The sequence below is a fragment of the Crocuta crocuta genome, unplaced genomic scaffold (genome assembly GCF_008692635.1).
Source record: "Crocuta crocuta isolate KB4526 unplaced genomic scaffold, BGI_CrCroc_1.0 scaffold125, whole genome shotgun sequence".
In the NCBI taxonomy this organism is placed as follows: domain Eukaryota; kingdom Metazoa; phylum Chordata; class Mammalia; order Carnivora; family Hyaenidae; genus Crocuta; species Crocuta crocuta.
In genome coordinates, this window is record NW_027531143.1 from 8341243 (window position 1) to 8368098 (window position 26856).

The following is a 26856-nucleotide window of genomic DNA, read 5'->3' on the forward strand; positions in this document are numbered from 1 at the left end:
ATATATATATATATATATATATATATATATATATATATATATATCTCCATTATATATATTTTGATCTCTTAGGTGACTGACATACTGTTCAAATTGAATTAAGTCAAAGTATCCAAGTCATCCCAGAAGGACAGATGATTACTGAAAAGCTTCCAGGGAGGCACAGTTATACCACTGGCCCTTTGTGCAGTGCTTTGCAGCAGTGCTTGGCATGTGGTAGATGCTTAGTACACATTTGTTGAATGTTGAATGAATGAATAATCTTTTAGCAGTGCATTTCAGCATTTCAGTAACTCTTAAAATACTCCTCTAAGATCTCCAGATGCAATTTTCTATAAGACACACTTACTCAGAGCTCAGCCTTTAGTGAAGAGCAAAGAAGAGCTGCCCATCAACACCTGTGCCATATCCTTCTGTGCAACTGACGCTGGTTATGGAATCTCTGACTTCAATTAGCTCTGGTTGCTCTCCGGAAGCCCTTCTCAAATTCTCTTTAACAAGCTGAAGGATGGGACCAGACAAACTTCTTATCCAAAAAGAGATCTGGGTTTCCTTCCTTCTTCCACTATTCCTACTTAAAGAATTTAGTATCATGTTTATTTTTAAGCCAGAGGACTGTAGCGCTCAGAAGAAAGGTAGTCTTTTTTATTCAAGTCTGATGGCCTTTATGCCTAATGAGAATTAGAGCAATAACTCACTTCAGATACATTGTTTTTAATAGGCAAGTGTTATCAACAGAGAGAAAGGCACCAGATGTAACATATGGTATGCATCTTTTACTCTGTAAGCATTTCCCCCCTAACAAGACACATGATTTTAGAGAAAAGTGAGCTCTTTGTAAGTATTTGTATTTCAATCATCTAGTGGAATTCTACATTGTTTTCTTTCCCATGAGAGCTATTTCTCTGAAGTGCCAGTTATTTCTACTCAATATGGTATTATTTTGAATGATAGCAGGTGGCATTTTCTATTCACTCTGTGAATTCCAGACAGAGCTGGTGTTTCTCACAGTGTGATCTATGGATTACCTGCACCCAAATCATGCACTGGTTCCTGGGCTCCATCCCAGTCTTGCTGAATCAGAATTTCTCCTGATGAACCTCAGGAATGTGACATGCATGTCAAATGTGCACCTTGGGTGATCCTTGGGTCTACTAAAGTTTAAAACCCAGCAGCTTAGACTTCTCAAATTAAATTAACATGATTCTTATACCTAAAAGGTATTATTACTGCTACCGATATTACAACTACACGTTGAGCTATATGAAGCTCTTATCACTTGTCAGAGTGTGGATTGAAAATAAATGAGTGAATAGAAAACATGCACAAAAAGCAATAGATTCAATACCTTTCATTTAGCATCTAATTGGCTTTTTTTGTTGTTGTTGTTGAAATTGTATGATGAGTCACCTCTGGATTTGTGGCCACAGCTTTAAACTTAATTCCACTTCAGAAAGAGATTAAAAGGGAATGGCTGTTGTAACATATTTCCAAAGCTTCCTTTTTTAACATCTGTAGACAGATAGTGTTTGAGTAATAGTGGGCCTCAATTGCAGCATCCAGTGACCATAAATGAAAAGTAAATTTAGAAATATTCTTTTTTTCCCCCAGAGAGAGAGCGAGAGAGCGAGAGAGCGAATGCAAGCATGTGCCTGAACACGCGTGTTGAGGAGAAGCAGAGGGAGAACAAGAGAGAGAATCCCAAGCAGGCTCCATGCCCAGCACAGAGCCCAGTGTGGGGCTGGACCCCATGTCCTTGAGATCATGACCTGAGCCATAATCAAGAGCCAGATGCCTATCTGACTAAGCCCCCACCATGCCCCAGATCTAGAAATATTCTTAAAGACTGCTGGACTAATACGACATTCTGAAAGATAAAAATAAGGAGAGGTATAGTAAGTGATTATTAATAGCAGGGTAACACTAGTGGAATGGTTTTACAGGAAAGTGGTGGCAAATTTAATTTGTTTCTCTTGCATGTCATTATTTCTAGGGATGGTCCAAATTCTAGTATCATATGAGGTAGTACAGATGGTTTCCTTAGAGGCTGGAGAAGAATTCATGGTTAAAATGTCACTTCTAATTTAGGGTCTATAGTTTACCATATGCTTTGTTAACCTTCAGCCAAGCAATAGGATACTTATTAACATCTAAGACATGTAATACATGTGATTTCCACAGAGAAACAGTAACCCAAAACTCAACCATCCTCCCAACTAGCTCAACTGATACATTTCCTAATCCCTTCAACATTAAGGGTACTGGTATTGGCATGGCTGAGAGTATCACATAGGCCATGCTGTGATGCACAATTTCAGCCATGACACAGAAGTCATCCTGTTTTTTTTTTTTTTCCAGAGGAGGGAGGCAATCTTTTGCCAACTCACTTCACCCAAAAAAATGATACGACACTGCTGGAGATGGAGGGCATGCAAATATTAAAGTGATTTTTTTGGTGTGACTTGAGAGTGACTAGATAAAGATAAAAAACATAAATAAATGGAAAGAAGTAAAGGGCAGAGACTCCAAATTTGGATGAGCCATGGACTGCCGCCAATGGAAAGTGAAATGGAAGCCAACCCCGTTAGTGTCTTACAAGCTTAGATGTCGGATGTCTACCCTAGCCCCTGTCAGTTGAATATGTCCGAGTATAGCTCAGTTCCCAAAATGTGAATCTAGGTCAGTGAAATCCAGCAACATACTTCTGCCCACTGATTTTCTATGGTTTATTTCTGTGTGGATGGGGAGGACTGAGTTCATGGTGACAGGGAGGACTGGAACTCTTTTCCCAAAATTCCACCAAAGTCACCCCATCTGGGAGTCATTTCTGAAGTCATTTTGTTCATCATTGTTCCCTAGGACCTAGTACAATGCCTGGTACAGAAAAGGATTCTATAAATATCTGTCAAAGTGCTGATCTGGTCCTTTTTTCTCCCATGCCCCTCACATCCCTCAGTCACAGTGTTCTATCACTTTTCTAAATGGAACTCAGCTTCTGCACGGCCCTTTCTATTTTCATGGCTACTTCCTCGTCCAGACCCTCCTCTTCTTTATTTCTGGACTGTGTGATGGCACTGAACTAATTTTATTACTCCTAATCTTTATTCCTGTTGAATTGTTACAGGCATACTGCCAGATGGATTTTTCTGAAACGCCAGCTTCAGCTTTTACACCTCTGCTTAAAAACTCTGAGTGCCTCCTCACAGCCTGCGGATAAGAAATCCCACATTCTTTGACCTCTGGATCAGCCCCAACTTATGTCTGGAAACTTAACTTTCTTTCCCTGCACCCAGTCCTTGCTCCAGCCATTGTCTATGGATTGTAAAATAGATACTTCCCAAGTTGTCCTATTTGTAATAATCACTCCTTCCTATGACAGGCTTGCTGTTCATTCTGGTCTTCTCAGACTTTGACTCCCGCCTTCTGTGATCACTCCCTCCTCATAATCCTATCCTATCTGTGAGGACTCTGTGCCTATTGTGATTTATCTTATGTTAAACTGTGACAGTATGTATATCTTCATGTCCTATCCTGTTTCTTCAATTAAGCTCGAGGGGTCTTGAGGGCAGAGACTGTTTCTCACTCATCTCAGTGTACCCTGTGCTAGAGGCAGTATCTTTCATATAGTTGCTGCTCAGTAAAGAGTAATAGGAAGCTCAAGCTTCAAGCTCAGCTGTGACTCTTTGCAATTGCCCGTTTCATTTTTTCAATTGCCTTTTATTTTTATTTATTTATTTTTTAATGTTTTATTTATTTCTAGGAGAGAGAGAAAGAGAGACAGCGTGAGCAGGGGAGGGTCAGAGAGAGAGGGAGTCACAGACTGAAACAGGCTCCAGGCTCTGAGCTGGCAGTCAGCACAGAGCCCGACGCGGGGCCCGAACCCATGAATTGCGAGATCATGACCTAAGCGAAAGTCGGACGCTTAACCGACTAAGACACCCAGGTGCCCCTTCAATTGCCTTTTAAAAAGTCTTTCTGCAAAAGGGATGGTAACAAAGGCTTTTGGGAGCTTCACCTTCTTTTCCTGTTAGATTTTTAAGTATAAATTAGAAAATGATGTTGTTGTTAGATATCCAATTTGACAGCTGTATGCCATTGATGCCTCCTCAAAGAAACATGGAATTGGGTTGGAGTTTTCTGCGGTTTTCTGTCCTCAAACAGGCATGAAGATATTCAGCTAAGCACAAGTCTTCAATCACCCATAGCCATCAAAAGAACAATGTCACGGTGATCACAGTCTACAGTCAACCCATTTTGGAACTATCCCTGCTTTCGGTGCTTTAAAATTAAGTGGTTGCTACTTTTTGCCAGATGTTTGTGCATCCACATGTTCAAGACAGTCCTTCACCTTAACTGCCCATCCTGAAATTTCCAATGGAAAGGAATGAACCTCTCATTCTCTAGTGAGGCTGATCCAACTTTGCTTAGAGTGAGACTGAGGACAGGAGACAGGGGTCACCCATGGGGATGGTGGCAGAGCCAGAAAGAAAACCCATGGATTGAGATTCTAAGTTATCTGCTAAGTTCTCTTGTAGCCATTTTGGTCCTTTGGACAACTATGTGTCTTTGCAAGAATCAACATATGGTTATTTATTTATTTATTTTAATGCTTATTTAGTCTTTGAGAGGGAGAGAGTGTCAGTGGGGGTGGGGCAGAGAGAGGGGGCGACAGAGGATCCAAAGCAGGCTCCAGGCTGACAGACCCTAGTGTGGGGCTTGAACTCACAAACCATGAGATTATGACCTGAGCTGAAGTTGGATGCTCAACCAACTGAGCCACCAAGGCGCCCCAACATACTATTATTTTTAAAGGCAAGTTCTTCTGTAATATCAATAATGGTGTAAAGTTTAACCTTCTTGTCTCTCTGGCACAAATCTTCACACCTTGAGATCAGGTCCTGTTAGATTTTTCTGTGTGTGTGTGTGTGTGTGTGTGTTGGGGGAGGGGGTATGGAAACGTGAGTCAAATGCAAATATCCTGTCCTCAGAGAATGATGACAGTGATTTTTTGGTCACTCAGAATATTTTAATAAGGAATTTCAGCATACCAAATGGATTAAATATTGGCATTCAAGCTATTACCCAGTTAGGTGTTATTATTTTAAGTTCTGCAATGTTGAACTCTAGGCAGCAAGAAGGTAAGACGTTTCTAGCTTTTGATGGCTTTAATCATGACACTTTCTCTACTTTTATTGCTATGTGGAATGCATACTTTTGTACCTATAATGCAGAGTGGCTGGATTCTTCAGGTGTGTGTTACTATGGATATTAAATTAGGTGCTTTTGGAAGCTGCAGAAATCTTTGAGGGCAGTGGCTCTCAACTTCATCTGTGCTCCAGAATCACCTGTGGAGCTTTTTCAAAAACGCAAATGCCCAGAGGCACCTGGGTGGCTAGTCAGTTGAGCAGCTGACTTTGGCTCAGGTCATGATCTCGCAGTTTGTGAGTTTGAGCCCTGTGTCGGTCTCTGTGCTGACAGCTCAGAGCCTGGAGCCTGGTTCCGATTCTGTGTCTCCCTCTCTCTCTGCTCCTCTCTGCTCATACTCTTTCTCTCTGTTTCTCAAAAATAAATAAACATTAAAAAAAAATTAAAAAAGAAATGCAGATTCCCAGGCTTGAACCCAGACCCAGGATGTTAGAGTTTTCTGGGATAGGTCGAGGGCAGTGCATCATCAGAAAGTTCTGGGGCACCTGGGTGGCTCAGTCAGTTGAATGTCTGACTTCCGTTCAGGTCATGATCTCACAGTTCGTGGGTTCGAGCCCCGCGTTGGGCTCTGTGCTGACAGCTAACTTAGAGCCTGGAGCCTGTCTTCAGATTCTGTGTCTCCTCTCTCTGACCCTCCCCAGCTCATGCTGTCTATCTCTCTCTCTCAAAAATAAATAAAACATTAAAAAAAATTAAAAAAAAAGAAAGTTCCACAGGTGGTGTTAAACCATACCTCTCCTTAAAAACTTCTCATTTAAAGTCACTTAGTTCTTTTCTTTTGTAAGCAAGAGTCTTGGATTCAAAGGCCCATTCAAAGGACATTTGTTCGGCCACCCAACAGATGCTTGAATTCCCCCTACAACATCCCATCAAGTCTGTTGAGTATTTTTTGATGTTCCATTATATAATGGACAGAATAAATAGTACTTTAAATGTAATTTCTTCCTATGAAATTTTCTTGAAACCTCAAGAGAATAAAACCTTATTATTATTCCCTTTCTCCTACTTGGCCAATTTTGCGTTCTTCCTGCCTTGGAACTAGTGCTGAAGAGCAGCATGGCTGTTTTGGTCTCACAGCTTCAGATTATTTACGGCCTGATCGTGCCAAAGTATTTTATTTTGGCCACCCCAGCCTTGCTGGCATACAGCTCTGGGAATATTGTCAGAAAGGCAACTGCTGCCAGGAAAAAAGCATAAACAGTTGTTACAAACTCAGAGCCTATTTGGTTTTCTGTTAATTTCTTAATTCAGGCATGGTAGATTTTTTTTTTTTAAATCATTGTTTTGTGGATCTGGTGACTACAACTAGAACAGACAACCAAATAATAAGACTAAATTAAACCTACAATGGGACTGTCAGCATGTATTTCACAGCAGAGACCCAAAGTGGGAAATCTTGTGGCTACACACCATAACTCCCTGTGACAACAACAACTAGAAATGCAAAGTCTTTATTTTTCCATTTCAATCACCCTGTTGATACTAGTTAGGTCTCATTCTGTCTTTTGGTTTTTGCTATTTGTTGTTCCAGTTGTCATCAAAGGAAATTCCTGGCAATAAAAAACATACAAAATCCAGACATATTAAGGGCTTTTCCATCTTCATTCTTTATGTGACCATCTATAAAATAACATGGACATTTTTGGACATAAAATCAATGCTGACGCTGAGTCAAAATGAGAGGAAATACTGTTTGAATGACCTCTGTTATACAGTTAGTCATTCAAAAGAAAAAACATGCTTCGTGCTGTGCAATTTAAGTTCACTGTGAAGCAGCCCATGTCCTCATTCAAGAAATCTTACAAATGCAGTTAGTTATTTCAGGAAGTAGATAAGAAACCAAAAGACATTTCCATCAAGACACATTATGAGCATCTTAATTTAAAATTACAAGTCTACTGGAATTCCATTTACTATATTTCAGCTCCGTTTATATGACAAAGACAAAAAAGAGTGGTGATCTCACAATTCTTTTCTCACCACATCCTTTTAGTACTTCTATCAAAAGCATTTAAAAATAATAAATCATTATGATACAAAAGAACAGAATTTTAATTAAAAAAAGACCAATAAACAAAATTGCAGATGCCAAAAGGAGAAACTAGATGGTTTCCCCCAGGGGATAGGAAGGTGAGAATGCCTCTCTTGCTGCCTGGCCAGCAGATGGCACAGGCCCCCAACCTGTCAGTACCACGGGGCCTCCAGCTTTGAGCTTCCTCATCTCATTAGTTTTGGGAAAGTTTCAGCTAAATGTCATCCTCCCTCCTTCTCTGCCTCCTTCCCTTTGTCTTTCCTTTCTTTCTTTTTTCCCCCTTAACTGCCTGGAGGACTGAATGCCACCAACGAGATGGAGTTAAAAATCAATACTGTGAGTCCCTCCAGAGAGCAGGAATTACAGTCTGTCCTCTTATGGCAGAGAACATAGAATTAATCCAGGTTCCTGGAAAGGAAGTCAATTTTGGAACGGATCTAGAAAAAAAAATGGATGAGATGCGGCACAAATCTACTTGTCATGTCTTTGCCTTCCCAACTTTATTGAGGTATAATTGACAAAACTTGTATATATTTAAGGTGTATAAGGGCTTGGGGGAGAGGGAAAATGGGGAGATGTGCTCAAGGGGTAAAAGTTTGTTTTTCTTCATCAATAAAATAAAAAACAAGCTAGTCTGCAGGAAGATAGGACTCATGTAGCAGGTAAAGCAAGGGTTTAACGTTAGACCCAGCTTTTGGAAAATTATTTTATGTAAATTAATTTCAGCCCACATCCAATAATACATTATACACATAATTTTGTAACTTTAAAAATTAAACATAGAAAATAGTCCCCTGGATAACAACTCCTTTACCCCTTAAAGTTTTGTCTTTTAACTTTAAACGAATGAAATAATAGAATATGTATTTTTTGGTGAGAAGGGCAGGATGAAGGTATAATTGCCCAGAGGCATGAGCAGAATGATGGAAAGTGTGGGGAAAAAACTACAGAATGGACAGATTGCTCTAAAGATGAACTTTGTATTTCAAGGGTAAAACTTGATGTCAAATGTCTTTAAGTATTTGTTCAAATCAACCTAACTTCCAGTACCATTTTCACAGGAAAATGCAGTAATAATATGTCCTTTTTTCCTTCCCTTCATTAAATATACTCTGTGTTAAATGTGTATTAAATGTGCCCTGTATTAAATGTGTTCTGGCTTTTTAGCAGAGAGTTGCTAAAGTCTTCCTAGATTGATGATTTCATTTAAATATACAATGCACTCACTGTTAAATCTACTACAACCTAGACAGATATGATGACTATCTCCATAAGATCCCACTTCATTAACCAAGAATCGATTGCAACCCATTACAAAGTGTTTCAAATGCAATAAGACTAACCAGAAACCCTTGGGCTCTCAGCTTTGCATGAATATATAAGAAATAGTTTTCTGGCTCTGAAGGAGGCAAGTATTCAGCAAGCAGTGACAGGTGTGGGAAGTATTCAAGCTCTCAGTGTGTGGTACAGGAAGGCACGATTCACCTCTGTTTAAGTGCTATGCCCTTCAAAGAGATGCCCAAATGGCCACAGGCTTCTCTACAGAAACATCAAGATTTGCAAGGGAAAAACAGACATCTGGGGCCAAATACACATCTTTCCTGATGGGTCAGATCCTGGACATCACAGCAAAACAATGGGAAAAAGTAGTTGGTAGATGGAGAGACAGAAGGAGAAAGAGGAAGCCCAGCCAGAACACTTTTATGGCAAAATAATTGGGAAAATTTTTCCAATTAAAAAAGAACATTGTATGGAGTAGAGTGGGCAACTGGGGAGAGGAAAATTAAGGCCCAGGAAATCTGATTCCAGAGCCATGAGATTGTATTCAAAATGTTTTATTTCATCAAATCTCCATATCTTCACCTGTGAAATGGAAAAAATAATAAGCGTTCACTATGTGCAAATGATCTGTTTCTATCCATTTGTTTTTCTGCCTATCTATATCAGTATTAATATCTCCAAATTACTAGTAGGACTTAGAGCAATACCAATTTTATTGACTTTTCTAATACAGAAGCCAAAACTGTTCTCAAATAAATAAACAGTTTGGTTCACTAAATTTGAATTTCACTAACCCACCTACTTCCAACCTGAGAACATGCCTGAATGGAGATCTCACTATTCTTGGTTTGTTTGTCTGCTTTACTACAAATAAGAGAATCTTTTTGATGCTATAAACATGGCAGGTAGGCAATTGCCAACTCTACAGACACATGGTTTAGGAAGCACATTTGCTGATGGAAAATATGATCTCCAAAGAGTGAATACCTTTCTAGTGAGGATTATTTATAGCTTCTGACACAGAAGGTTTCAAGTATAGAGTGAACATCATTATTAACACTAACTCAAACTCTACAGGAAGGAGGCCTATAAAGTCCACACAGGATGCCCTTAAAAGATGTGACCTTAGAGGTCTTGACATGACAATGGGAAGGGAAAGATGAACAGAGAAAAGGCAATAAGTTACTAAGGCATACAGTGGGACTTGGGGGTTGGCTTTCTTTTTCCAGGTTATCAGTGGTCCTCTTTTCGGATTGCAGGGCCTTCCCCCTTCATTTTTTCCCCAAAAGGAATAATGGTTTAACATCTCTAAAGCAATACAAGCCCTTCTGTTCAGAAGCCCATGTTCAGAAGTCATGCTTCATTGGAGATAAACTCATCTTCTTCCTCCTCACTTTTAAGTCCCTACCTCTTCAGACTCCATCTGCTCCATCCAGCTGTATCTTCAGGAGCTCACAGGAAAACTCTTCACTGGGTGGACTAGTTTGTATGTATCTGGCTCAGTCTTTGCTTATCCTGTGTCCCCACCTGGAATACTGTTTCACTGAATCTTGCCCTGCCAAATCCTTTAAGACCCACATTTAGCCCCATTTTTTGTCTGTGAAATTCTCTCCCAATATCTAGGCCTAAAGGAGCTCCATCCTGTCCTGTGAATAGCAGTCAGGATTACTTCATATAATGTTTTGTTAGTTAACCACAATTGTATTATTTCTTAATTTGTCAGATGTTAGCTCTTCCAGACTATTTGAGTTATGGACCTATCTGAGTTAGGGAGCAAGCTACTTGAGTTAGGGATCTAGTCTATCCAGAATGGCAGTTGGGGCTACTTTTTGAAATTTGTCTACCCATAAGAGGTTTCTTCTGCTAATTAACACAAGAATACAGTATAGGCCAGTTTTAGCCCTCTCCCTCCCTTATACTCAATTTTAGATAAGTGCTGGCCAACCCAGCTGCCATGGATAAACACCACATTTAGACCCTGAGGAGAAAAATAATCTTCCAGATCCTTTAAGTGATATCATCCATCAAATACTTTCTTTCAAGACACCACTCTTTTTATATGTGTGAAGTTGACATAGCCTTCCAGATGAAGCAGAACAAAAGACATTCTCTAGAGGGAGCACAGAAAAAGCCACCAAATTCAAATTCTGAGGCAGGCTGTTCAGAAATAATTGTTAAAAGTCTTAGAAATACAATCAAAGATATGGTATGAGGAAAGGAAGATGGAAAGGCCAGCAGAGCTGGCTGAAGAAGCTGCAGAAAATGCAGGGGGAAAACTCAGTAAATGGCAGGCAATGATTTCTTCTGAGACAAACTGCACCAAGTCTAGCACTGAGGTAGACAAGTAAAGACCTAAAAGGGCAAAAAAGTTAACTGTGCACCTTGGGACACAGGCTTCCTCTCTTTGCCTCTGAGAGGAGTTTCTATCTTTAGTCCTTCAATAAATCATGAGGAAGGGGTGGTAATTCCAGCCCACCATTTAGTGCCAGCCTCGTGGCCTGGTGTGAGTTATTTGATCTAGTTCTCATCGGCAAAATGGAGATACTATCGCCTCTCTCACTTATTTATTCATCCATTCACCTGACATTTATTAAGAACCTACCATGGGCCAAGCATGAAGGAGAACAAGAGTGAGCAAGACAGACATGGTCTTTGCCCTGAAAGAGTGTCCAGATGATCTCACAGGGCTGTTAGTTACAGAGAAGGAATGGGTCTTTGGACTATAAAGCACTGTAGCAATGGAAGGTTTTCTTCATTATAAATGACTTCCGCTCTTGACCTAGCTGTGTGATTTACGCAAATCATAATTTTTCTGTGCTCTCCTATTCTCACCTGTGAAATAAAACAAATTCCTGTCCTAAAATTTAAGTATTCTAAATACAAACAAAGAAGTTAAGGTTTTTTGTTTTTTTTTTAAATATTTTTATTTATTTCTAGGATAGAGAGAGACAGCGTGAACAGGGGAGGGTCAGAGAGAGAGGGAGATACAGACTCTGAAACAGGCTCCAGGCTCTGAGCTGGCAGTCAGCACAGAGCCCGACGCGGGGCTCGAACCCACGAACCGCGAGATCATGACCTAAGCGAAAGTCGGACACTTAACCAAGCCACTCAGGCGCCCCAAGAAGTTAAGGTTTTTATGCACTTCTGAATCATGCCTTGCTAAAAGATTACTATCAAATATTTCAGACATACAAAAGGATAAGAATAATAGAACAACCTCTTGTGTACCAACTACCTTATCTAAGAAAAGCACTACTGGCGGCATGCTTTCCTTTTTTCCAGGAGGCAATAACTGTGATGAGTTTTGGTATTTCTTATTCTGAATCATGACCTTTCTAGGAAACCTGGTGGGTGAGTAAGAATGCTTCACCAGTGAAGAGTTCTTCCAACACTTAGGTGTTCCTGGTTCTCAACGAATCTGAGGTCATGACAGTGTAGATCTGAGAAAGCTTAAGTACCAGCCTAGTCTATTCCCCCCACTCCTGCTCGCTGCCCACCCAGTAGAATTAGAAAAACCATGTGGCAGGCACTACCTGCTGCACTTAGAAGGAGCATAGTTTTGTTTCTACCTTTAGGGCCTTCTGCGCAGGCTCGCTGGATCCAATTGCGATTAGGTTAGGCCCAGCCATGCTGCAGAAACTCTTCAAGTGCAAAGCATCAGCCACCGGGACTGTGGAGACCGCATAGTCCTATGCATATAATAGAAACAAGCAGTTTGGCATTGCAGAGTAATTCTACAACCAATGTAAACCTCCCCCAAATATGCCTATTTCTAAAGAGGATGCCAGGGACCCTGAATATCTGGAAGAAGAACTGGGACCTGTAGGTTTTGGTATAGCCAGTTAAATAAAGACTACTTTTAAGAAGAAAGTGCAGAGCCTTCACTCATGTGTGACTCTGTCAACAGCTAGCTTTGCTGGTTGACCCATGGAGTGGGCTACTCTGGAAGGATATGTCTGAAAATCCTGTGCAAACTAGAATCTCAAATCCTCAAGGTGAGAAGAGCTTTTTGGAGTTTATATCCCTTCTTAGTCGTCTGGTGAGCCAATCTATTAATAATCAATAGAGTAAAGGGTCCGTGAGAGGATGTATGTGCAATATCTAGCACAGTTTCCAGCACATAGTAAGTACCCAAGTACAAGTGATCTTTGATTTCAATCTGAAAAACCTACATACTTCACGTTAGAGTCAGCTGGGTCCCCGTACTTTTTTTAAAAGTCATTTACCGTGCCAGGTAATCTGCCAGGTGGTTGCATGATTATACACTGGGAGAAAACAGAAGTCCATGATAACTGTCTTTCGTGGCTGCGGTAGCCCAATGCAGCCTATTTATTGAGAAATTTGAATCTGATAGCTCTTAAAACTTCTAGCAAACGTACAAATATTAGGAATTATTTTGCAAAGCTGGTGGCATATAGATACCATTATTCATGACATATTGATTCAATGTGTCTATGAATAGTTATTAAATAATTACTGTATGCTGGGCATAAATTATCCTTTACCTACCTTAAAAGTATCAGCCAAGATTTCAGCACCTCGTTGATTTGTCCTTTTGGAAAGGCCCACAAAAAATTCTCTGCCTATAATAAATGTCATGGAACACAGTGAGTTATGTGGCCCCAGTGATGGCACACTATTTCTTTATCTGTAAATAATGACCTTAAAGCACCACACAGTTCTTCACTATAACGGAAGGCAGCTCTGCTTGTACTCTGATCCCCTGCTCTCTTTACACAAATCTGATTTCAAACTACAGTAAAGCCCTGGATTGCAAGAAACTTGTTCTGTGAGTGCTCTGCAAGATGAGCAAGCATTTCTAATAAACTTAAAGTTGATAAATGAGTGATGTCTTGCAATATGAGTAGTACGAGACGCTGAATGCCACTTCATCATAATGGAGCCAATGGTTCTTGAAATTCCCTCTGATATACAAGCATGTTTCTGGAACAAATTATCCTTGCAAACCCATATTGTCCTTAGAAAAACTTTTTCAAATTTACAGACGTGGAAAGTAGAACAGTGGCTGCCAGAGGCTGAGGGGAGAAGGAACTAGGAAGTCAGTGTTTAATGGGTATGAAGTTCCAGTCTGGGAAGGTGAAAAAGTGCTGGAGATGGATGGTGGTGATAGTTGTAAAACAATGTGAATGTACTTAATGTCTCTGAACTGTCCGTTTAAAAATAGCTAAATGGCAAATTTTATGTTATGTATATTTTACCACAATAAAAGAATAAAATTTTTACTTAGGAAATAATAGAATTAAACACATTAATGTGTAATAAAAAATTAATAGCAATGGCAAGTTAGTAATGCTTCCTTCCCCCTCCCCCCACTAAGTTAATAATTCTAGGCATTTGTGATGAAGTCAGATTCCTTTTCTTATAATGATGATGTAAAGGGTGAAGAAACAGTAAAGTGAGCTTAGGGCTGACTGGTCTTCAGGTCTGACTTCTAAGAAATGTCCTTAAAACCCTTACCTTTTGTTTCAAATCAAAATGCCTATCTAAAAAGCACTAAAGTTTAGAAGAATGGAACTTTCTACTTATTTGGCTTTTCTGAAATTCCATAAATTTTCTTCTCATAAGGCAAAACCCTAAATGCAAATGGTCTCCTACTTAGAGGCAAGCAAATAATTATAGCAGGTAGCATTAGGCAATATATAATTGTGGGGTTTTTAAATCTCCCTTAATACTTTGAAAAAGAATTCTATATGATATGTGAAAAAATATTCAAATTGAAATCAGTATACATTTTGATCCAGAGCATTAGGATAAAGAAGAGAAAAGCACATAGAAATAATTGCTTGATAGACTTCATAATGTTACAACTTTAATCCTCATGATGCTCTTATAAAATAGGTAAATGATGTAGGTCAAATGATGTTATGATAAGTTAATGGCTTATTCTGTTGGCAGACGGAGGATTCCTTGGTGGTACACTGACACATTTTTTTGGGTTTCTTTTTGTAATGGTATGTTTGTGTTGTTCCTTGAGAAAACTCATTACATACAAATAAAAACTAAGGGAAAGATCTTTTATTTGAAAAAGTATTATTACTCACTTTATTAAAAAAGTCAGCTGAAATTTAAAAAGCCAAATTTCTTAATTATTTTAAGATAAAAACAGATTTATAAATTAGATTTACACACAAGTTTTAGGAAAAACATTTAATGGATTAAGCAAATTTAAACAAATTTATAATGGGGCTTCCATACAATTTCTATTTTAAAAGACTAAAGGAGCAAAGTACAAAGAAAAGCAAACTTCCTGTTTCTTTAAAAAGTAAGTTTGACTTCTGTTTCTAGCAGTATGGTTGACTATATCCCTTAAATAGCCTTTCTGATGAAAACAGCTGAACTTCTAGAACTGAAATATTAAAAAAAAATTGTTGTTGTTATGTTTCTTATGTCGTCTTTTTTCTGTATCAACTCACCCTCTCACTTCATTCTTTTATAGAAGAAGCCAGGTCATTTGTCCTGCTGATGATCCTACAACTGGATTTGACTGGTTGCTTCCCTGTGTATCATCTAACATGAAATTGTTCCTTTATCCTTTGTATTTTCATTAAACTGAGAGTTTCATGTAGATGCTTAATTAGATTATTGTTCAAAAGATTTTTTTTGGACAGGACTACTTCTGAGGTGGGGCTGCACTCTTGCACCACATCATGAGGCACATGACTGACTGCCACGTTTTAGTGACACTAGAATGATCTGTGTGTTCCAGTGATATTTGGAAAGGCCCATGAAAAATTCTTTGCCTATAATAAATGTCAGCCTGATTCCTCCATTATAAAGTCCCCCATCAAGCTTTCATATAAAGGTTTTAACATCCTGTGATGATCATTACCCAGATCATTATTTTATTAGCAATCTACATTTACTGGCTAGAATTCTAAAAAGAAAAACTTTCTTAACCAAGTACTTGGTCTACTGAAAACAGAATTCATAAAGGAAATATAGCTGCATGCCTGAATCTTTCTTTCTCTTATTAACTATCAGGGTGATGAGTTAGGTGTCCCAGCAACTTGCAATAATGACTGATATGTTTTTTTAAAGAATATGAATGGGTCAAATAATAAATCATAATGGCAATCAGAAAACATTTAAAATTTAATAACAAATATATCAAATCAGGGAGGCTTCAGCTAAAGCAGTACTTGAAAGTTACATAGCTTCAACTGCTTGCATTATGATGAGAAAAGTTTCAAAATTAAAGAGACAAAGTTCCAGTTTGAAATAGAAGAAACAAAGAACAAAATAAAAATAAGGAAATTTGAAGGAAAGAATTAAAGAAACAGGAAGAGGAAAAGAAATATACAAGAGAAATATACAAAACCCAAAATCGGTTCTTTGAAAAGATTAATGCAATCAACAGACCCCAGACACAAAAGAAAAGAAAGAAGGCACAAATAAACATTATGAATGAAAAAGGGACATAGCTATAGTGCTATGAAGCTTAAGATGGATATTAGGAAGATATGAATAAGTTTATACCCAATATTTTGAAAACTTAGATAAAAATAAATTATGAGACAACAGAACTCTTGAAAACTGACTCAGAAAACCTCAATAGTCATGCAGTCATTAAAGGAACTAAATCAGTTTAAAAACTCCCCACAGAGAAAGGACAGGGCCTATTTACAGGTAAATTCTATCAAAGTTCAAGGAATGAGCCATTCAAATAGTACTGATTCTAGGGAATGGAAACAGGAAATATTCCCAATACATGTTATGAGGTTAAGAGAACTCTTTTACCAAAGCCAGACAAGGACAGCAAGCAAGAAAACTTACAGGTCACAGAAACAAAAGTCTTGAAAAAAAAATTAACAAACGAAATCCAACACTGTAGAAAAAGAGAATATATCACAATGGAGTTTGATTTCACCCCAGGGATGCAAGACTGACCAAATGCCAGAAAATCAATTAGTGTAATTAATCACATCAACAGATTCAAGAAGAAAATGATATACATTTCCCTGGAGTAAAAAGTTTATCACCTGAAACTCCATTTCTAATTGTTTACTTTAGAGAAACTCTTATACACATTCCTGGGAGACACACACAAGAATGTATACAGCAGCATTGAAGAAAAGAGACAAAAACTGGAAAACACTCAAATAGACATCATAAGTAAAATGAATAAATTCATTGCGGTGTGGTTTTTCCATGGAATACCATATAGCAGTGAAGATGAAACACTAGCTACATACACCAAGTTGGATCAAAAAGAGACAAATCACAGAATAGTTTCTATAGTAGGACTCTAATCACATAAACCTATAAAACAAGCAAAACTAAATAGCATATAATTTAGGAATACGTATATTGAGGTAAAACTCAAAGAAAGACAAGGCAGTGATCCATACAAAATGCAGGGCAGTGGTTACCTCAGGCTGAGAGGAGGGAGGGAAGAGAGACAGAGAGAGAGAGAGAAAGGGAATGCCTAACAGGCTGCATGCCAGCATGGAGACTGACACAGGGCTTGATCCCACAACCCTGGGATCATGACCTGAACACAAATCAAGTGTCCCCCAGGCACCCTGAAGCTCTGAGTTACAGAAGAAAGAGGACCCAGAAAATGTGGAAAGGGTTACCTGACTCTGCTGAATCCAAAGAGTGGTGATGGAAGGGGCACCTGAGTGCTGCAGTCAGTTAGTTAAGTGCCCTACTCTTGGTTTCAGCTCAGGTCACGATCTCATGGTTCATGAGGTGGGGAGCTGGCAGTGTGGAGCCTGTTTGGGATTCTTTCTCCCTCTCCTCCTCCTCCTCCTCCTCCTCCTTGTCTCTCTGTTCCTCCCCTGCTCATGCTCTCAAAATAAATAAACTTTAAAAAAATGGTTGAAATGCCAAATTCATGCTATATATATTTTGGCACAATTTTAAAAAAGGAAAAAAAAATTGAGCAGTAGGAAACAGAAGGCAGGACCAGACGTCAGGTGGCATCAGAGATGCCAAGCAGACAGAGATCTAATATCCCAACAGGATCTCAGTTTTGAGTAAAATAACTTTCAAGATATTAAGGATTGAATATTACCAAAAAAATGCTTTCAGATGGTGACAAAGGCAAGCTCGATGCTTAAGTATTTAATTAGAAGCTGGGGCACAAACAGGAAGGTTGAAATGCCATGGAAAGACCTCTGAGCAGAGGAAGAGGTTCTGGGAATACGCTGTGCTGATACACGGAGAAAATTTCAGGGAATCTGTTCAGCTCAGCTGGCTAAGATAACTAAATGGCTGTGAACACAGCTTGTTTTAAACCACGTTTCAAATATTATCAGTACCTGCTTACAAGGTATTTATTATACAGCTATGTTCCGGTAAAGAAGAGTTTTATTGTAAGAAGTGTGATTTACACATCTAGCTTTTCACAAAAGCCTATTTTCTAAGAGAAACAGGCTGTTGTTCTGTGCTGCCAAAAAGAATGAAGTGCCATCAATGGGAGACACAAAGAATATTCTAAGGGGAACTTACTAGGCAGATTCGAAAGAATGCCTGAGTCTGCTTGGGCATGGCCAGAGCTGAGAATGTGGCGTAGGCCCCCTTGACCCCTGGTTCGGTATTCTTATGGGTCAGTGGGTGTGCATACCACGCCCCACAGGCAGGGCCATTGCCTATGGCAGTGGTAGCACAGGTTGTGCAGGACACAACTCCAGGGGGTTCTATTCCTAAGCCTGTGATAAGAAAGGCGCCTCTTGGAGGTCAGCAACACAGTGGCCCCACCTACAGGTATGTGACACTGAGCAAAGAGGATAAAAACCTCTTTTTCTCCAAGAATATTAATTATATCAAAATGTAAGTAACACAAAATATTATTTTTGTATTAAAATGAAGATGGCTATATTTTGCCTATATACAAGGAATTCAATATAAAATCACATCAGCTAAAATCTTAGACTTCTGAGAAACTTCATGCTTTCAGTAAGGCACCTGGGCTACCTTCCCAAATCCCTGGGAACCAGTCCTTGATGGGAGGGCTCCATCTGTGAAACAGGTATTCATTCTCTGATGTTCAGGGGAAAGTAAACTCTCACTATAAATTACAAATTATCAGTATAACTAGACTTAACCTGGGGATCCAGATTTTTGCACATGACTTTTGCAAAATAAGCATACGATCATAAAAGAGTTGGAAAGATTAAATGCTACAGTTACTGTTTCTTTAGCAGCAATATTATGCCCACTATAAAATCTGATTCTAGTTAGATCAATAATAGTATTAGCTGTTTATACTTGGATGAGTTCTGCTATTATTCATCTGGCACTGAAGCCAAATCAATTTACATTGAAAATTACTTAAATTTATCTTGCTGTCTAGGAAGAAAATTATTTGTAAATGACACATCTTGAATTAAGAATCTTTTAAATACAAACCAGATATGGTATCACAATGCAAAACAATGAGCCCAGAAACTTACCCCGTAGAATGTAGTAGATGCAAACTACAAAGTGATAGGTACACCCTGATAACATTTTTGTAAAAAATAAGGAAATACTAATGCCTATAAAGGTCCTAAAAGGACATACACCCAAGTATTGAAATGATTATCTTTGAATGAAAGGTCATTTTTGTTTGCTTCTCTTTTGTGCTTTCCTATATTTTCCAGCTTCCCTGCATTTTGCATTTTTACTTTGGTAATTAAAAAAACCTAGAGTTAAACAAGTGAATACAAGCCAGGTATCAGAAATAGTTTTGGAGAGGAGAAAGTAAGGACGAGGATACCTGTGAATAAGACATCTCCACCATCTAAGGTTGCGTTTTCATCTTTCATCTCTACTAGATTGAGCTGAAGTTTTTCTAACGCTTCTTTCATCATGTCAACCTGTTGAAAATAAAGTGATTCAGATTAATATCCTACCATTTTCTGACAAGAAAACCAATCACCTAAAACTTCTGAGCACTGAATCATGCTCCCATGTGCACACATGCACACAAAGAAAGCCTGGTGAATATATGAATATAGGTAGTATAATTTGGACCATCCATGACCATTTGTAAGAGAAGAAATTATCTATCAGAAATTGTCTAGTTTGTCTAGTCTATGCTCAAGTCAGTAATATGGCCTTTTTCTGTTGGAGGCTGACTAGTTAGGACATGTGAGTCACAAAAGGTAGAGGGCAGAACACCCAATCCTCCAATTCTTGCCAGAAAGTACAAGATTTAATTTTAAACCTTAAGTCAGTCAGTCAGTCAGTCAGTCAGTCAGTCAGAATTGCATACACACAGAGTAATATAGGGAAGAAATATCAATGACAATAACCAGTAACTTGAAATCTCAGCCCACAAGATAGTCATTATTTTCCATTCAAATATTTTCTAAAATGTCAGAACATCTAAGGCTACTCTGTAAATCTGAACTGCTTGTTAAATTTAACCTAGGTCCCTAGAGGTGATTAACAAATAGAATAATTGCAATCAAATAAAAGAATACTTGAAAATGAATTTCAGGGGCTTTCTATGATTCCGGGGTATAGTTTAAAGCACAGAGATATTCTGGGCTGAGTTAGGGAATACTTCTTAGTGAGGTTTATTTTAATGCAAGAAAAAAAATTAAGGTATAACAAATGCCCTTTGAAGTTCACAGTTTAATACAAGTCCTTCCAGCTGCTCAACAATTTTTTAAAAATGTTTATTTATTCATTTTGAGAGAGACAGAGAGAGAGCATGAACTGGGGAGGGGCAGAGAGAGAGGGAGACAGAGAATCCCAAACAGGCTCCCTGCTGTTGGCACAGAGCCTGACCTGGGTCTCGAATCCATGAACGGTGAGATGATGGCTTGAGCTGAAATCAAGAGTCAGATGCTTAACCAACTGAGCCACCCCAGGTACCCCTTAACAAAACAATTTAAGTATTTCTGAAGATATGTATAACTTTTGAGATGGTAAAGATATACATTGAGAAAACATGAATGGGACTAACAGAAAAACAAGAGATCCCATGACATGGAGAGAAGCAGGTAGTTCTGCCAAAATACAGCATGCCCAGGACACAGAGTGAATTGTCAGTGAAGAGTTTAGGAGACACAACTACAGCAGAGTAACTTCTTAAGTAATAAAAATATGGCAATACTCTGACAACAAGCATGACGTTCATGCAGTCAAGAAAAAAAGAGGATACAAATTAAAATAAATATATCATCTCATCCTTGTGCTGGAACTCATGTAAAAATTCCACAAACCAGAGTGATTCAGAACAATAAAAAATTATTTCCATGGACAAAATGGTCTTAATGTTGTAATAAACACATCTAGTGTTCTCATTTAACAGGAGAATAGGTTTTTCTATGTAACAGGAAGGGGACTCATTGCTGTAGTGTAAAAAATGCGGAATAACAATTACCAGGGCTTGCTGGGCTACAGTGAATCCAAGAAAACACACAACTGTTTCCTTCTGGCATCTGCCTCTGGGTCTATGGAAAATTCACTGAGCTTGGAGAGAGATCATGAGAATGCAGCTATTGTTATCTCCTGTCTCATGCTATTGCTTCTACTATAACTTAACATTTCAAAGATTACTAGGAACACAGCAATAACATGTATTTTGTATATGTAATATCACCTCAGGAACTTTATTCAATTCTTAAGAGTTTAAAAAGAACAGAAGTAGGGAGGCTAATATATACTAGTTTCAGAAACACTGTATTTCTTTAAAATCCCATGTCTTTCAAATTAAAGTTTTAGAGGATAAAATGCTTGTGGTTTCTTAAAAGTTAAAACAGCTGCACCAGCATGAAAAAACTGGCTTTTGTGCAAGGCCAGACCTTTTTCTTTTTTTTCCTCCTTATTCAGTCACATCTATATACACAAAGTCATCAGGATACAAACATTGATGACCCCATATTACTTTCAGAGTTAAGGGTATGAACAGGTTTAAAAACTAATTAAATATCAAGTAAATAGTTCTGAGAATCATAGAACTATATGGCATCAAATTGACAACGCTAACTCCAGGGAAACTTCTGGAGAAGAAACGAGAGAGGCTGTCCACTGAGAACTGCAAACTCTTGGCACAGTGTTTCTACCAAGCAAACTCAGAGGCAAACAAGGCCCAGTATTGCCGTGACACAGGGACCCAGAGCAAGCCAGTTATTCAGGTAGTTAGCACACTAAATATAGCTATAGAAGTGGGAATTTTTGCAGGAAAAGATCCAAACCATGAGCCTTCAAAGAAACTGCCCATTCTGTGGTTACACAGCCATGGTTAATGTTGACTTAATTAACTTTCAAGGGGATAAAAACCCCAAACTAAATAGCACACCCACCTTTTACTGAGACACTAACCTTGCAGGGTGGAACTTAGCATTACTCAGGGTGCAGAAAAACCGTCAGACAAACAGTATTAATTCTAAAGGTTGAGTTGAATAGGTCATTTTAGCCCATGAAATTGGAAATAAAAGGGTAAATCAGAGAAACAACCTTAATTAATTTAAAACTGAACTACAGTATTTTCATACTTCAAAGATTTACATGATCTTTCTTCCTCCCCTTTTCACTCTGCATGCACTTCGTTTCATTCCTTTACTTTGTACTCCCATTTCTTCTTGCCCCATCTCTGCTCCTCCTCCCCTTTGCTAGATTCCTTTTCTTTTCTTTTCCTTTTTAATGTTTTATTTATTTCTGAGAGAGACAGAAGCAGCATGAGCAGGGGAGGGTCAGAGAGAGAGCATGAGCAGGGGAGGGGCAGACTGAGAGGGAGACACAGAATCTGAAACAGGCTCCAGGCTCTGAGCTGTCAGCACAGAGCCCGACACGGGGCTTGAACCCACAAACCGTGAGATCATGACCTGAGCTGAAGTCAGACGCTTAACCAACTGAGCCACCCAGGCGCCCCTACAGATTCCTTTTCTGACCACAATGGGTTTAGACCACTTCTGCTGCTTCCAACCATCCAACCCACATGTCTTCCTGAAAGCTGGTACTAGTTTTGAAGTCATTATCTTTTCCTTTTGATCTTACTGCCCTCTCTACCTCCCTTTCCTTCTCTCTCTCTCTTTTTTGGTCCTGGAGTACTAATGTCATCATGGGGTGACACAAATCACTGGCACTCCATAGTGTAGTGTTATGACCAAGGGCCTGGGATTCAAATCCCAGCTTGGCTACTTATTAGTCAGTGACAGCTTGTTTAACTTTTGAGCCTCAGTTTTCTCATCTTTAAAATGGGTGATTGGTCATAATAGTACCAATATCCTAGGCTCCTCCTGATGATTAAGTACATGTAAAGCACTTGGCACTTTGTAATTGCTGAATAAACATTAGATAGAACTTTTATTATTTTAAAAATTTTTTTAAATATTTTTATTCATTTCTGAGAGAGAGAGAGACAGCATGAGCAAGGGAGGGTCAGAGAGAGAGGGAGATACAGAATCTGAAAGCAGGCTCCGGGCTCTGAGCTAGCTGTCAGCACAGAGTCCCATGCGGGGCCCAAACCCACGAACCGCAAGATCATGGCCTGAGCTGAAGTCAGACGCTTAACCTGAGCCACCCACTCACTCCGGACTTTTATTATTTTGGTGAATATCAGCTTATGTGGACCCAGTGACAAATACTTGTCCTATGAAACTGACCCACAAAAGAAAGCTGCTGTTTTTTTTCTTACATTTGGACAGATTTCTTATGTTTCATCCTTGTGACAGATTCCATCTGGTTTCTAGTGCATTAAAATGACAGTCTTTTCTGCAAAGCCAATAAAGTTACAGCACATACACTGAAGACATATTTAAATTTTAAATCATTCCAGTTTGATTTCCTTCCAGCTCCTGGAAGCTGTCAGGCTCTGTGGTAGATTTTTTGTCTAATCTCTGTGTTAAAANACTCAAAGGGGCATCAGCCAAGATGATACAAAGTGATTATAGTTCCTGAAGACATGACCACTCTAAAGGACTCAATCTAAAGAACTCCCAACTCCCACTCTTTCTCAATGCCTGGTCCCTTTTCTTACACTTTCTGTTCTACTCTTCTTACCTTCTTGCATGGCCCTCATTTCTGTTCCCTCATGTGTCCTTCATGTTTACATAATCATCCTGTCTTCTCATTTCACTCCTTTTGGGTTTTCACGGTGAATGCAAAGAACTAGGGATTTTAACTCAGGCTCGACCACTTATTAGTTATGTGACTTGGATGAATTATACTTCCTGAGCCTTGGTTTTCTAATATGCAAATTGTACCGTGCTTTCTCTCTAACAGGAATTACATAACAAATAAGCTAATATATAGTGCCTGGCATATTATGGTCAAAACAAGTAGCTGCTGATGTTATTGTTTTGCCATAAAATAACTCAGTGCTTGGCTTGGATTCTGGCTATCTTTCAAAAAGAAATAAAAGATAAAAATATACCATTTGGTTCCAACTTTTTTTCTTCTTGCAAAATTTCCCCCAAACACAAAATACTAAAACAAATATAAAACCTTACACATTTTTATTGGGAACTAATATTCACAGTAGCTTGCAAAAGCACTGTCATTAGTTCAATATTCTTTATTCTTTATTTTCCAGTTGGCCCTATCCAAAGTTGCCTTTGTTGCCTATTTTCAACAAATGACCATTTTGAATGTTTCATATCTTCTGTTTGCATGTGGCGAATGTGCTCACAAGGCCTGAGGAACAGTTTTGTGCTGCAGTCCCATTAAGGGTCTATACCAATCTGTTTGCCAAGCTGGTTTCCTTTCGCTGCTCTGCTCAGTGGGGTGGCAGATGTTATGACTACAAATGAGGACACGGGCATTGGCTTGTCTGTGGCCAACATGTCTCTGTTCCCCACAGATCTGCCCTGTGCTAAGAGCTGTGCTATCAACACTATCACCACTAGGTTTTCAGTGCTCATTTCAACGTTCCAAGTACTCATCATATTATCAGAGCTTTAAAATTACACTGTCATCCTATTCACACTCTTGTCTAGCTCTTAAGAGCCAAAGAACAGCAGCATAGCTTTGTTGCTAGTCCTAGATAATGCTGAGGAAGCCACTCAAGAAGCTGATGTGATGCCTCTATCATGCCAAGGCACAGCTGGCCTGAAACTTGTTGCTATATCGAAGTTACACTGTGTTGTCCCTGGTCACACTCAAAAGGGTACATTTCATTCATTTGTGTCACTTTAATGTTCCTTGTCAATCAGCACATCTTTGATCCTGTGGCCACTTGGACTAGTGTACATTTGGCTGATTTTATAACAATAGTTAATGTCTCTATCATGCTTTCATACATCTCTTCTCAGTTAATCAACCTTTCAGTTCAGCAAACATTTAGTAAATGCCAACTTTTTTTTTTTTTAAACCAGGCTACATATATTTAAACACCAAACCACAGTCCCTATTCCTGAGAAGCTACAAGCCAGTAGGGCAGATATACCTTATGAACATATACTGATAATAAAATGAAGTATTTGTTGTGATGCTCACAATAACTTGAAAAGGCAGTAAGGGTAGGCATTTTACTACTCATTTTACATATGAGTAAACTGAGGCTGAAGGAAGTTGACTGATTTGTTGAGTCAAGCCTTATGAGGCCATGCATCTGTTCGTGTTCCTATTCACTGCACTGTGTGATTATGATTTTCCCAAAGTCTCCTCACAGAGCACAGCCCACATCAGAAATGAAGCTCATGCCTTCTGTTTTCCAATTTTGTACATTCACTTGGTATTACAAGATCCTATCCAAGATGACTCCAGATTCTATGATCTCTTCATTTCAGAGATGGGTGACATTTCTGTATATTAGTGTCTTAGGATGCCAAGTTGCAGTATAACTAAAATGCTAAATATTATGAATAGAATGTATAAACCATATAAGGAATGTTCACCAATGACAGCCTGCCTATTAATTACCACCCTTCAACTTTTTGGATGCCTGAGGTTTGTTCAGTGGTTTACTCCTTAACTGTCCCACATGCGCTAATTAAATTACTAAAACAAACCAGAACTACTAAAAAAAAAAAAAAAAAATCAAAGAGAGGCTTAACAAACTAAATGACCGAGTCTTAAAAATTCCTAAATAAAAACACATTGGAATCCTCTGCTATAATTTTAGGACAAAACTCTTAGGAGGAATTTATTTAGCAATGATAAAAGCAAACATTTATATAGTCTTTCTATGTGCCAGACACACTCTTAAGAACTCATATTTAATAATCTAACCCTCATAATCCAATAAAACCAGTACAAGAATTATTTCTGTTTTAGAGATGAGGAAGCAGAAACATGGCTGTGAACTTGCCCAAGGTCTTAGAGCAGCAGAGCTGAGATTTGAACCTAGAGAACTTTACTGTGCAGTTTGTGTTCTTCTTTCCTATAAAACTTGTCACTAACAAGATAATTTAAATATATATTCTATGCATTCAGATGAAAATAAATATTAGAAAAGATTGTGAGCATCTATAATACTCTTACGAACAGATTACGTTCAGGGCCTCTGGGCGGCTCAGTTGGTTAAGCGTCCAACTCCTGGTTTTGGCTCAGGTCATGATCTCACGGCTCATGGGTTTGAGCTCCACATTGTGGAGCCTGCTTGGGATTCTCTGTCTCCCTCACTCTCCTGGTCTCTTTCTCTTTCTTTCTCTCGAAATAAATAAATAAACATTAAAAAAACAGATTATGTTCACTTTATTTGTATGAACAAAAATGTGAACCCAGACATTCTGGAGGAATGGGGGTAGGAGGGAGAGGCTACAAATTGCAGCAATGTAAACTTAGATTTGGTTTCTAAAGATCCTAAATTTTGTTTTCCGAAGCATATATATAAACTAATAAATTCTGGGAACCACTTCGTCCTTCCAATTTCTAGATCTAATTGCAAGAAGTTATTTGTGGAGAAATCTTTAGACAGTCAACAAATGCATTTTAATTACAATGAGATTACAAAAGCACACAGACATGGAGACACACTCCAAACCAAGTCACTATACACATATATACACATTTCAAACCAACTGGGAAAGATTCTGATAATCTACCACATTGGGAAGTATGGAGGAAGAATTCTACAATACCCAAGACTGCCACTGCCTGATGTATATATCATGTGCAAATCTCTCCCTTTGGGTGTTAAAAGAACCTATAAATGTGATGAGATATCACTCCTATGATTAGGCACATTTTATAGCACAGTTAAAGATATTTTGCAGATGTAGCTGAGTCTCTAATCAGTTGGCTTGAGTTCATCTTGGGTGAGCCTGATCTAATCTGGTGAGTCCTGAAAAGGTTTTAAAGGTCAGAGATGGAAGAAGTCAGAGAGATGTTGTCCTACTAGTCTAGAAAAAAAAGCAAACAGTCATGTTGGGAACTGCCTATGGAGGGATGTCTGCAGAGCCACCTCTAAGAACTAAGAGCAACTCCTAGTCAACAGC

The 26856-nt window shown here is 38.7% G+C and overlaps 1 protein-coding gene across 10 annotated transcripts in view; it reads right to left on the bottom strand.

The window, feature by feature from the left end:
• Window positions 1–26856, bottom strand: part of DDAH1 (dimethylarginine dimethylaminohydrolase 1) — a 244067-nt gene that overhangs the window by 21652 nt on the left and 195559 nt on the right. For all 10 annotated transcript variants that reach the window (XM_077771068.1, XM_077771073.1, XM_077771070.1 and 7 more), the window contains 3 exons: window positions 19242–19341; window positions 13028–13101; window positions 12088–12207 (listed from right to left, as the gene is read on the bottom strand). In XM_077771068.1, the coding sequence (XP_077627194.1) occupies window positions 12088–12207; window positions 13028–13101; window positions 19242–19335 (288 nt within the window). In that variant the 5' untranslated portion in view covers window positions 19336–19341. The remainder of the gene's footprint in view (window positions 1–12087; window positions 12208–13027; window positions 13102–19241; window positions 19342–26856) is intronic.